Source organism: Coloeus monedula, assembly GCF_965178545.1.
Source record: "Coloeus monedula genome assembly, chromosome: 17".
NCBI classification, from domain to species: domain Eukaryota; kingdom Metazoa; phylum Chordata; class Aves; order Passeriformes; family Corvidae; genus Coloeus; species Coloeus monedula.
This window is the reverse complement of record NC_138797.1, coordinates 12,895,564-12,909,113: the sequence shown is the minus strand read 5'-3', so window position 1 is coordinate 12,909,113 and position 13,550 is coordinate 12,895,564. Positions and strand designations below refer to the sequence as shown.

At 41.4% G+C, this 13,550-nt stretch overlaps 1 protein-coding gene across 1 annotated transcript in view; it reads left to right on the top strand.

Annotated features, from left to right (window-relative positions):
* Positions 1 to 13,550, top strand: part of GNAS (GNAS complex locus) — an 88,134-nt gene that overhangs the window by 64,830 nt on the left and 9,754 nt on the right. Inside the window, exons 6-10 of the mRNA XM_082292901.1 lie at positions 9,679 to 9,733; positions 10,079 to 10,152; positions 10,578 to 10,636; positions 12,281 to 12,401; positions 13,404 to 13,534. Coding sequence (XP_082149027.1) covers positions 9,679 to 9,733; positions 10,079 to 10,152; positions 10,578 to 10,636; positions 12,281 to 12,401; positions 13,404 to 13,534 — 440 coding nt within the window. The remainder of the gene's footprint in view (positions 1 to 9,678; positions 9,734 to 10,078; positions 10,153 to 10,577; positions 10,637 to 12,280; positions 12,402 to 13,403; positions 13,535 to 13,550) is intronic.

Here is a 13,550-nt window from a genome sequence, read left to right as displayed (position 1 = left end):
AATTCTACTGATTTAATGGCACTGGAGGGAGCTACAGACCATGAGGACAAGATTCATAAAAATACTTGGTTGAAAGACAATGAAAGGATATCCCATTAGGTTCCCCTGTTTTAATTGCTCAGAGCAGCCTACAATAGGGGATTTACACCCAAAACATGCTTAGGTTGTTGCCATATTGGAAATGGTATCTGGGATTGAAGGAAGCTTTCATGTCCTTATTTGAAATCAGATATGGGGAATTTCAAATAAATTCATATTCAAATTTCATTTAAAATTCTTAATTCTGAATTTGACTTGACTTAAACAGACTCCTTAGTCTAAGTTAACAGCAAATATTCTTAAACCTGAGAAGATCCTTATTGCACCTCATGGATTTAAATTAGATTGTGAAAAATTATTAAATTTCAAGTTTCTCTCCGGGTTCAGTTCCCACAGAGCACAGTAGGAATGCAGTCAGTGATGAAGTTTTTGGTTTCTTCTGCTGTATATAAGGTCCGTGACTTCAGCTTACAATTTTAAAATGCTTAAAACAGAAAAATCCCTGACCTTGTTCATAGATACTTTTCCACCTTCCAGAAAACAGGGCATGACAAAAACTATTAAAGCTAGGGATATTTAGGGGGAGCAGGTGGGAGAGAAGTTCACCATTAGCCACACTGGAGTTGTCACTAGTCCAGCTTGTTGGTTTTTAGATAGTAAAGTCCACGGAAATGATTTATTTTCTTAAAATTAAGTGTTAGACTTCAGCTTTTAATACCTCCTGTAAAGTTAAACATTGTAGTCTTTAGTGTGCAGAGCTTTTGCTGAAATAACTGGAAAAGATACCAAACCTGATGGAGGACCTAGATTCTTCAAGATGACAATCTTTGAGAGTCACAGGAGGTCAAAACCATTTCCAGCATCAGGAAGGACAGAAATGGGGATAAGTAAAAATGAAGGCAGGCAAGCGAAATTGCTTTAGTGTAGAAAAGATAAAATATTCCATATCTAAAGCAATAGATTGGGTAGTGTCTTGCAAGAAACAGGTTCATTAATTAGGCTCAAGTTTCTGGTGTGTACGACCCTCCAAAATCCAGGAGGAAATGTTGGAGGAGCAGTGAGCAAAGTGGAGTGAGGAGTTTTGTTGCATGAACATGTAATTGCTTTGCCTTTTCCCATGGTTTTTGTCTCCTTTTGCAGCCTTGTTAAAAGAGAAAAAAAAAATTAATAGGGATTGCGCCATGTTCCTCCCCACTCCCTGGCCCCGCGCTCCCGCCCCGGGCTTGCCCTGGGATCAGATGGTGTTGTGGTGATCTCATCCATACCCTTACCTTCCATGTCTGTTCCCAGCCTTGGCCTGGGAGCAGCTGAACTCATCTGGGGCGGGGTGAGGGGTGCTCCGGAGTTATTTAACATCCCCAGGCTTGTCCGGCCGGGGGAGCCTCGGGCACGGGAGCGAGGTGGTTGAACGGTGTGGTTGGGTAGTGGTGAGAGTGTGGAAACACCTCCCTACACGCTGGCGAAGTAGGAGTGAAGGCAGCTGGAGCAGCCCCGAGTGCTTGGCTTGGGGTCGTGTTGGTTCTCCTGGGGGAGGCTGTGCTGGGCAGTTCCATGAGAGGCTGGGAATGGGCATAGGATGCAGAGTTTGGGGTGAGCTGTGCCCCACTCAGTGTAAAGGAGCACAGATGATCCTCCATAAGGATCATCCAGTTAAGGCAAGGAGTTATGGCAGAGGGGAGCTGGGGATGCCATGGAAGCCTTTCCAATGAAGGACTGGAATATTGGCCAGGTTTGGGTTGTCTCGTGTAGTGTTGGCTATTCTACAGCCCTCCTCCCCTCATCTTTCTCTCAGACAATCTCTCTCTCTGTCCCTTATGTGGGCCAGAAAGGGCTACCTTGTAGTAATGTATGAGTTGCTTTCTTAAGGAAGAGAAAAAAATAGTTCTTTTTTTATATGATTTAAATAAAAACTTGCAGCTGGTGATAGGCTCTTAGACTAACTTGGAGTATCTTTATAAAAACCAATAAATCCTGCATTGCATGTTTCAAAGAACATTATCCAAAATCCTTCTGTGCAAGCTGCTGTTCCTGAGGCATACATTGTTCAGATGGCAGGGGAGCAAACTGGATGTGGTGAAAAGCAGGGGGAGGGGAGGGAAGTTTACATACAGCTTGAAGCCTGGGTGGAAGTAACTCTACAATTTTTAGCAATGAAAATATCCATGTAGGGACCTAAAGGAATCCTGTGGGCTGATGGTGCAGTTTGCGTGGAGCGCGTGCACGGTGCCTTTTGGCAGACGGCAGATATTTTACTGTGGCTTAATGCTTATTATAGTTGCAGTTTTTTGATCACCATCTGTAGTCTCTATTGGTTTTTGATAGAGCAACTAGGATTTTATATTTTGGGAGTGGTGTTCTCTGCGTTCTATCACGCTGACTTACTACTTCCAGTATCTGTGAAATAACAAAATCTCACAACTTCAGTCTGGTTCCTGAGCTGCTGCTTTCCTCTGCTGGAGAAAATATTGAATCTCCTGATTATACAAATGGCTTCTGTTGGGTAATATTGACAAATACACTGAATAACATTTTTGACATAACATTCTGTTCCCACACAGATAATTTGGATGTAATTGAATGGGTTGATCAAGAGTTTGTGCTAAAAATACGACATTTTCTCACCCACTAAGTGGAAGAAAATGCGTGCTCCAGAGGCAGTTCAGTGGCACGGAGCTGTTGGGAAGTGGGATGGGATATGCTGTGACTGTGGTTCTGTCCACTACTGAGGGTCCAAAGGAGTGATGCTGAGAGCAGCCCTGGCACAAGGATCTGGGAACCACGTCCCACTCCAGGGTCCTGGAGGCACGGAGCAGCCTGAGACTGATTTTAGCTGGAGCAAAGCGCTCCGGTCCGGGCAGGATCCCAGCCAGGATGCCTGTCAGGCCCGCAGGAGCACTCAGTGCACTTGAGCCAAAAAGATACAGAAATAATTGGGGGGGGGGTGGGGGAGGGGGAAGTTTTGAAGATCTCTTTCCTTCTGTTTTTCCTTATTTTAATAGTCTCCTGGGCAAAAGGCTGCATTGTTACAGTTTCAAAAGCAGGGTGGTTGTGCTGCAGATGGGTGGGGAAAAGAACGAAAAATAGACCTTAGAGAAAGGCTGGCTGTTTAGTATGCAATAAAGTGACTTTTATACCTCTCCCAATCTCCTATCAAATAAATCTCGTGCTAACAAGCAATCAAACCCGTTTCCCTGCCCTGCTCCACACAGCCCGAGCCACATTGTACCTTTCCAGCCTTTGAAACTGCCTGTGCGTATTTTTATTTGTCAGGCCAGGGCTGGGCTGGCCCCATTCCAGATGTGTCTCACAAGATTTGGTGCTGATGAGCTATTTATAGCCCTGTGGTTCCATTGTCATGGCAACCGTGCTAGAGGCCAAGGCGGCTGGGAGCTATTTCTGGACTTGTGCTGTAATGTAAAACTGATTGGGAAAGTTAGTGCATCCTCTAAGCCAGACTAACTTTAGACAGGCGGGGGGGGGGGGGGGGGGGGTGTGAGGGGAAGAGACAACTACAACCTCTTTAAATAGATTTTTCTTTTTCTCCTACCTTTTCCCCACTTCCCTTTTCGAGTGCTGGCAGTTTTTGAAGGGCTGGTTTGCCTTCTGCTGGGTTTGTCTGAATTCATTCATGCCTCCCGGCAGATTACGCTGCTTTAATTAGGCAGTTTGGGAAGCCGGGTGTGTAACCAGCCTCGTTTTTAGGGCAAGGTTTGAACTTCATGGAGACACAAAAGTAAAAGGGGCTTTGCTGGCGCGTCCTGGTTTTTTGTGATAGTTGCAGTTCTTTGTACCCCATAGTTTTAATATTCTATTTTTTGTGTGTGCTTCATGTTCTCCATGCCATATAAGGAACTGTAACCTTGATTACCACAAGATGATTCCAAATATATGGAGTCATACTTTTCAGCTTTCTCATTATTTGCTTCAAAATTAGACCCATGGTGCCCCTTCGCCTCCAAGTGGTTGGAATGCTCGAGGTTCTTCTGGAATTACAGCTGGGGCCACTCTCAAAATCACTTTTTTGGGATACGTACGCATTGATACCATCTATAATTAAATTCTGAGCTTTAGACTATTTGTAAACCTTTCTGTGTGATGTACAGTTTTGATAAGGAAATGATAATAACCCTTTGACTTGAAACTGGAAATCAAAAAGTGTTTGCAGCTTCTTGGGAAAGTTTTCTGGAGAGTCGGCTTTTGGTTTACTTCTGTTCACGTCTTACACCGTATTTTGAGGTTCATTTCCAACATTAATCTGTTTTTCTATGAAATCCTTATGTCTGAGGACTGACATGGAGTATGTTGTTACAGGAACATCGTATATGAGATGTTTTTAGATGCAATATAGTGCTCTCCTCATTATACCAATAATACTTGGTACAGTACTGTCCCTGTATGCCTGTCTCTGTAAAGGTTTTTTCTCTTTCCTAATTGTGAAGTTGTTAAAATAATTGCAAAGGTTTTGGAATTTATTTTCTCTCTCTTTGTCTAATTTTGTTTAGGCAGAAAAAAGAGCATTTTTAATTGTCCGGTAACATTTGTGGCACGTCTTCAGTGACCACCTCAGCAGTAACAGCTCCACCTTTGCAAACAATAGAAAATATCAGTATACCTGTAAAAAACAAACTGCAAAAATCTACTGATGTCCCAACTTTGATTTTTAACTTTTATTTGGGGAAAAACCTGACAAGTTTGGTGTCACATGCTGTCCATGTTTGCAGGACACCATAAATACCAGCAGATTGAATGTTTGCTTGTTTTATTTGTATCATTCCTGTAGCTTTGCCTTCTGTTCTTCTCCTCTTGCAAAATAAACTAGTTGAAATCTTTATCACCAGTTGAGGGATTGGATTCCCTCCTCTTCCCACTCCTGCTTGCTCCCAGGAGCAACAGAAAAGGACAGAGTTAAGGGATAGTCAATTCATTCATACACAAAAACCTTTTAAAAGAGAGGTTTTTATCTTTGTACTCATCCTGTGTCTCTGGCTCAGGATAGACAGCATAGCTGAAGAAAGAATTTATCAAATAGTTAACTGCAGAGCTTTGAGAAAGCTTTGCTGAATAGCATAAAGGATTATGGCTAGGACTAAAAAGGCAGGAAAGCAGAAGTAAAACATGGTCTGTTCTGAAAAATAAAAAATGCACTCTTGTTTACAATAAACGCTGTTAATGTTGAGTTAAATTTCAGCTTAAAACTACTTTAAGTAGTACTTTTGTAGTCCTGACAGGGTGCAGATAAATAAAAATCTGCAGGGCGTTTGCACAGTTTGGTCTTCAGGGTGATCAGTAAAAAATCATGAATTTCATTCTGGACATAGAAACCTGAATTGGAAAGACTGTTTTAGAGGTGATCAGGGTAAATGCCAGTGTAATTCTTAGTAAAATCTTGATAATTCTTAGTAATACTCTGGTGGGTTCTTAGTAATATCTTGGTAGAAAAACATGACTCAGTGGAAATGGAAAATCATTTCCACTGACTCAATGGACTTGGGGCAATTTACTACTCAGTGTGCCTGCCTTTAAAATAGGGTTTATTCCAGGTGTGCGTTTTGGAGTGCGATAGTCAAGGCAGGAAATGCAGCCTCAATGAAGGCAGGCAGGAGCTGGAAGTCTGATTTACTGTCTGTAAAATACCTCGAGGCTTTCAGAGGCAAGGAACTTCACAAATACAGCGTTTCAGTGCTACTGTTGAGGGTTATGAGTTATAATCTTGATTTAATGAAGTATCTTACTGACACTGACAATGAGATTTCAGTGTGTCTTTTAAGAGAGACATTTTATATGCAAATTCAAGTTACGACTTGACCAAAAAAAAAACCTGATGGAAATAAAGCTCTTCAAATATAGGTGTGTTGTCAGTTTGAAGACACCTTTCCAGTGTTGTTCTAGGCTGAAAACAAAAGCTCTTCTTCACAAAGCAGGAAAAAGAAATAATTCTTGTCTGCCAACCATTTCGTCAGATCACAGAGTAACATTTCAGTTAGTGTTTATTGAGAAGGCTGTCAGGAAATGCTCGAGGAAAGGCAGCCTGAGTTCCCCTCCCATGCTTCCCCAGACAGTGAAGCTGTGCTGGTTCTGAGGTGGAAGGTTTCATGTGTTACACACCTTTCCAGCAGGGAAAACAAGCTGCAGTGCTTTGTCTGGCAGCAGCACTGTTCATTCAGGAAATTCCCCCCACATTGGGATAAAGCAGCTCTCTCTGGATGAAAGAACTCCAGAATAACTCAGGTATTGGCATATATCTTGATCTGAAAATTGGGACATGTTTTGACATAATAGGTTTTAGTTAAAATTTGGAAAGAATTGGGGATACATGTATGGCTTAATTACTTAGACCCGCTGCAGCTAAGGAAAGCCTCTGTGTACCTCTCTGTGAATCTGCCTCCTGAGTGCCCCTTTAAAATTAAAGACACCTTATTTGTCACAAAGAACTGCTTGGAACGCTTCACATGTGGTTTTCCTTTCCTAAGCTAAGAAAAAGGGGCACAAAAATGCAGCATTTTTGTTTTATTTCAGATTGTTTTAATTTTTTGCTAATACCTTTCATTTTAATATCTCAGAGACATAACTGGTGCTGTCCTAGAGATGCTTCCTCTCAGTGTTGCTGACTACAAATAACCTGAAGTCTTTTGAGGTTTTTTTTGTTAGCATGTGTCAGAGCAGTATCAAGGTTTTATAACACAGGCAAAGAGCCTCTTACTACGTGACAGAATTTTGTAGAGCAGGAGCTGATCCTGTTACTTAGTCATGTCCAGAATGTGGCCCAAAGTGAGAACTGGCAGCAATGCTGAATGAATTATTTGCTTTCTGGAAAATGGCTTTTCCATATAATCTCTGGGAAGATTTTACAGAAGAAAAAAACTGACTTTGTAACTTTGTTCAAGGCTTGCTCGCAGTATAAAATTTGGTTTTGTGGTTTGACAGTTTTATGGGAATTATTTCACCAAGGTCACTTCTGCTTCTCCCTGTAAGTTCACTGCTGACACAGTAGATGGTGGGCACGTCTCCAGTAGACTTAGAACAATCTCTCACAGCAGTGAATTCAGCACACAAAGTAGTACTCAAGTGGCCTCACTTGTGTTTTGGGTAGAGCACAGCAAGAATTAAAAATAGAAATTAATGATGGTGAATTTGTGTTTATTTTGAATTGGGCTTTGTTCTCATCTGACTGGATTATTAGTTAAATTTACTGGATAAATTGTTTGGTCTTGACTAACATTGACTGAGAAGCCTCTGCACACAGTGTATTGATCTTTTCTGAACTCTCATGCTCCTCCTGTTGCTCCTTATTTTAGGTGTATCAGAGCGGATCAAATTTCTGCTCCCTTTTTCTCCTTAAATTTATTTTTGCATTGACCAACCGAAAGAAAAATCCCCTTTCTTTACATTTGAGCAAAAAATCAAACTGGTTTTTAATGCCTTCAGCCCTTTCTAAAGCTGCTGGAACAGACTTCTATGAAAGGCACAGGGGAAATCTTCATCTAATGTATCACTGTGCTGTGTTTTCCCTAAAATGCCCCTGGAAGCAGGAGGGGTTTTCTGGTGACTGTCACACACTGAAAGACTTCCTTCTCCAACGAGCATTGTTAGGAGTATCAGATGTTGCTGAAAGTTGGAGCTTGTTTTGGGGGGAGGAAGAAATGTTTATTCCATTTGAACTTGTTTTACCTGGCATGAGCATTGCTGTTGGAATTCATCTCAAGTACAGTACTGCTGCTCCTATGTGGCTGATGTTTTTCAAGGAAATCATAGACCTAAAAATAGTCTGCATAAACAACAGTAAGAGGTTTGTACTTTCAGTTCCAGGTTATAGCAATATCTTGTTGTTATTTTCTAATTTTCAGTTTTCAAAATCCATTAAGCTGATTAGCAGAGGGTTTAAAAATAAAACAAAAAAGCCCCAAACCCAAAACAAAACCAAAAACCCCCCTCTTGTGGAACCCAGCATAAAATGTTCTGCTTGGATAAATTCATACAGAAAGGCTGGGTGATTGCAGTAATCACCTTTGTATCTTGATGAACATGTTTTGTTCGGAACATTTTTCAAGCATCCTCCAACTTGTGAAATTGCTACGTGATTCTGAAACCGTGCTCTGAGGGGAGAGGATGGGGTGGAAACAATCACGCTGCTTGGAACTCACGGCTGTTGTACATATTTAACATCCTCTGTGTACTGAACAGAGAGTTTTATTTCTTCTCTTTGGATTAAAAAAAAAAAAGAAGAAAAAATGACCTAACAGCCTGGAAGATAGGAGGAAAAAAAATCCAGCTTACAAATTGCAGAGCACAGTTTGTCACCACTTTATCCTTGTGTGTCTGTGGCCATGTCACGTTCCATGATGGAAATTGATCTTTGTACTTTGTCTCACGTGTTTTTGTAGTGTGTTTAACTTAAGATACATTTTAATGTGTTTAAAATTCTGTAATTCAATCTAAACAAAAATTAATTTTCATGTGTCTCTGAAACAAGATCATCTAGTTCCTGGTGAAAAGGGCATTGCACTGAAGCCTTTGTCAAAATCTACGATTATTTTTCCCCATTCCCTGCTCCTCATTAGGTGTTTTAGGAAGTCAGCTGGGGCTGAAACTGGGGCTGAGTCCTGCGGTGATTTTACTTGGGGGTGGGTTTTTTATTCGTGAATCTGGGACAGGGCTCCCTTTTCCCCTCTTTAAGCTGTGACTGTTGTTAATGCACGTTGAAGGAGGCAGGGAAAACTCGCCTTTTCTTTGTGATTTCTGCTTCAGAGAGAAAACAATTCATGCAGAGGAATTTCAAAGGGAGCTCGAAGCCTATTGGTTTAAGGCTGATTAATCATTAATGTTAGGGGTAAAGGCACTGCTCAAGTGGAAGGGGCTGATGTTGGGCAGTGGGACTGGGGGCAAACACCATAAAATCTGCATCCTGAGCTGCTGCTTTGCCACCACAATAAAACAGAATTAACTAATTCCTTGAGATTTTTGCTCTTTGAGTTGAAGTGAAAGATAATTATGAGGTTATAGTTAATTGGTAAAAAAAATGTAAATACTCCAGAGTATCATCTGTAGGTAATACCTAATGAATTTTAATGAAATATATCTCTTATTACCCATTTACCCAACTACTGCTGCTGCTCCAGAAAGTAAATTGAAACACTGAAAAATCAGTGTCCCCTGTCACTTAACTGAACTTGGACTGAAATTGGTTAAGGGCTTTCATTTATTTAAAGAACTATAGAGTTGATATGTTGTTTAAAATTACTCATTTTACTTTCAGGGAAAGTACATGTGGGCAATTTGCTTGAGTCATTGCTTTACCGTTAATAGTAGCAGGTTATATCGTAGGATTCGTATGAATAAATGACCTAAATTAAACTCCTGGTGTGTTTGTGGCGGCGGGAGCCGGCGGGAGGGGCTGGGATGAGATTCCCAGGTGGATTAATTAAACTGGGCTCAGCCCTCTGCCGGCTGCTGCTGGGAACGCTCGTCCTGCGGGCAAGGACCCAAACTGAGCCATTTCAGTGTGTGATTTTTCATCATTTTGTGAGCCTGAGAGCATTAAAATACACCAAAACTTACCTGGGAACCGTCAGTTACTAAAGCATTAGAAAGTTCATCTCATTTGAGACTGACAAGTTTCTCTTCTTTCTTTCCTCTCCCCAGTTTTCTAGACAAGATTGACATAGTCAAACAGAACGAATACACCCCATCTGACCAGGTATGTGGAGCTTTGTTAGGAAATTACACGAGTGACCTGCCTCCTTCATCTTTGGGGATAATTCATTCTTTTCCTAATTGCCATTCAGGTATTGCCATGCACTGTACATATTTAGTACTCCAGTAAAAATGGCTTTGTCCTTTGCATTGTTTATACACATAAATGACTTACAAGGTTACATCAGTCACGAGATTTCCATTGTGCTTCTGTGACACTGAACACTCCAGTGCTGTTCCCTGGTGTCGCAGTACAGCATGGAATAAAAGGGGTTTATTTCCATTGCTGAATATATGAAAACTCACCAAATATCTGTGTTGAATCCATGAATTTTTCTTTATGCTTTAGGATCTTCTCAGATGCAGAGTTTTGACATCAGGAATTTTTGAAACCAAGTTTCAGGTGGATAAAGTAAATTTTCAGTAAGTATAATTTTTTTCTTTTTTATGTTTTTACTTTTTTTAATACAACACAGACAAATACATGGGTAAGCTGGGAGGAGAGCCTACCATAGTTATTGAGACTACTGTATTTCTCAAGTATCAGTGTTTAATAGAAAGCAAGCGTTTTATTAATTTTAATTTAGTAGTCTGGCTTGAAGAAATGAAAATTGGTGTGCAATTTCTGCTTTATTTTAAATCATGAAGAACAAAATGTTTTAAATCTATTTTCTCTGCATGCATATGTTCATGGACTGTTTACCTGTTCAGGTTCATATAATCCAAGATTCCTTTTAGCTTCTGTGACACAGAAGTCCTAAAATTTTTTACCTTTTCTGTAAGTATGCAGACACAAAAAACTCAACACAGAATGATTCTGACTGACTGGATTTATGGTTTTTTCTCAGTATGTTTGATGTCGGAGGGCAACGAGATGAACGCCGAAAATGGATCCAGTGTTTTAATGGTAGGATTAGAATTTCTGTTGGCTTCATAAAATAGTTCTCTGCAAAATTGTAGTGCCTAATCTTCATTTTCTCAACTGTGTGAAACCCATCATCTTTCCACATAGCTCAATAAGGAGTTATCTAACAGTCATATAGAATGGAGTTTTTCTTGACATGTAAACTCCTGTAACTACGTAGAACATCTTCAGGGAGAATGTAGGTGGAGAATAATTTGAGTTTGATAACTTCAGCTTGGCCATTTTTTTTTGGCTTCCCTCTCTTCATTTAATTAGCTAATTTTGGAGGTGGCTTTGTGCATTATTTGCCATCCATGAGAGTGTAAATTCCAAGCCATGTTCTGTCTTCCACATGCAGGTTTACATATGTATGTGCTTATGCAAAATACAGGATAATTACTATATGCCTAAAATCAGAATATCATGGTTTTGTGTATAATTGCATCCACTTTGCTCTGTTGTGGTGCTTCTTTCTGAATCAGCACTGACCCAGTAGTGCAGAATGAAGTTGTAGGGATCATCTGTCTGGTTAGACGTGGTGTCACATCTGGTGAGAGCTGGAGTCTCTTAACACCAGTGTCCCCATGAGTTTAGGTCAGGTTTAATTCCCACATGACTGAAATTAGGTAATTTTGTGTCTGTCCTGAAATGTGACAGGGACCCTCACTGCAGCTCTTTGTTTTACTCTGTATCTCTGTTTAGATGTGACACCTTTCTCCAGGTAGCTGTTTTTAAACCTACACTTGGTGAAAATATTTTCTCTTCTTTGTTGTTTGGACGAAATATTGATGAAGTTACACAAAAATCCACCTTTTTGTAGAAAAGTTACAATGAGATCCTAGAGAATAAATAAAGCAGAAAGCAACTTGGAATTCATGGCACATTGCTACAGTTCCTGTCACAGAATCAGCTGGACAGTGTGTGTGTGTGGGGAAGGACTGTGCAATATTTTCTCCTGTGCTATTAATAACAGATTTGTTTGGGTTTTACCTCTGCTCCTTCCTCTTCCTGTTACCTCATGGTCTGACTCATCTCTTCTGCTGCTGGTGCCTGAGGTAGATGAGCCTGGATGTCAGTGTGAGGGACTGGAGCAGCACAGCCCCACAGAGACAGAGGGATCCGGATCCTGTGATCCTGGGAATGCCTCCTGGGGAAGAGATGGGGCTCTAAGCAGTAAAACACACTACAGGGGGACCAGAGCAATTAACCATGAATTCACTGCAGTCTGCTGTTGTCATTATTACTCTTCGTGCAGATAAAAAGTGCTGTTTGTCCTGAGGTTTCTCCCCAAGGGCCTCCCTGTCCTTTCCTGATAATTCACAGTTGTTTCCAATTTTCTTTACATGTTTTAAATCTTCTTTAAATTCTCCTCTTGGCTTTCTTCAGTTTCTCTCTCTTGCTTCAGTTCCTTTCTTTCCTATACTTTCTGTCATTCTGTCAGCTTCTGTTCTGGGGCCTGCCTTGCCTCTCTTTCTTGGTTTCTTCACTTTCTTTTTTGATTCCTGGTATTTAAAACGCTGTCAGCAGCATCATCCCAGCCTGTTCTCTGCATGGAGCTGAGAGTCTGGCAGCTTCTTATTGAATTTCATGATTCCTGGATATTTCTTTCGAAGTCTGGCATTAACTAAAGGGTATTTCTTGGTTTAGATGTGACTGCTATCATATTTGTGGTGGCGAGCAGTAGCTACAACATGGTGATACGAGAGGACAATCAGACCAATCGGCTGCAGGAAGCACTAAACCTCTTCAAGAGTATCTGGAACAACAGGTCTGTGAATGGCTCTTATCACTGAGATTACTGATCCTGTCTCATACTGCAGTCACCACTCGTGGATGGGCCTGGCTGGGACAAAGTTCGTTTTCTCCATAACAGCTCATACAGTGCTGTGCTTTAGGTTTTGCCCAAAACAATGCTGATGGCACACTAATGCTGCTGAGCAGTGTGTGCAGAGCATCAAGGCCCTCTCTGATCCTCACTCTGCCCCTGCAGTGAATCCATGGGGATGTTGGGAGGGGACACAGGTGAGCAGACCCAAACTGACCAGAGGTGTGTTCCATGCCACATAACATCATGCTCTTCAGTAAGAGGGAAAAGAGGGGATTTCGGGAGGTTACCCAGCTTGCTGGGTATTGGTCTGCCCACAGGAGGTGGTGAGTGATTTCCTTTACATCACTGGTTTTGTCTTCTCCTCGCTTCCACTTACCCTTCACTAATTAAACAATCATTATTTCTATTTTATCTTGAGCCCCAGATTTTTTTGCTTTCATTCTTCCTTTCCTCCTCCTCCATCCCCTGAGGAGGAAGGTGAGTGAGGAGCTATGTGGTGCTTGGCTGCCCCCCAGGGTTAACAGCACTGGGGGCTCTGTTACTCACATCTCCCCGCACAGTCCGGGCTGATTCTTTGGTCACAGCCTCCCACCTTTAATGTTTATTACACTCAGCTCATTGAAAAGAGCTCTGCACAGCTACTGATTGGTGGTTGCCATATTGAGGCTGAAGTAATTAAAGCAGTGATGGAGCAGTGCTTTGGGAGGTGGAAATGTTCCCCTGGGATGGGTTTGGATTAACAGCACAAAGTGGGGACCACCCGAACAACCTGAAGGTGTGCACACCTGGAATTACACCCTCGGGATTCAGGTATAAAAGGAATCTTTCCAAATCATTTCAGTGTCATATGATCTTGTCTCCACACACTTTGGGTGACTTATTTTAAGTTTCTATGTGATCTGGGCTGTGCCTTCTCACAGTGTTTGGTTTCCATTTTCACAGGTGGCTACGGACCATTTCAGTAATCCTTTTCCTGAATAAACAAGATTTGCTAGCAGAGAAAGTTTTGGCAGGGAAATCTAAAATTGAAGACTACTTTCCAGAATTTGCTCGCTACACTACACCAGATGATGGTAAGATTTCTAGTTT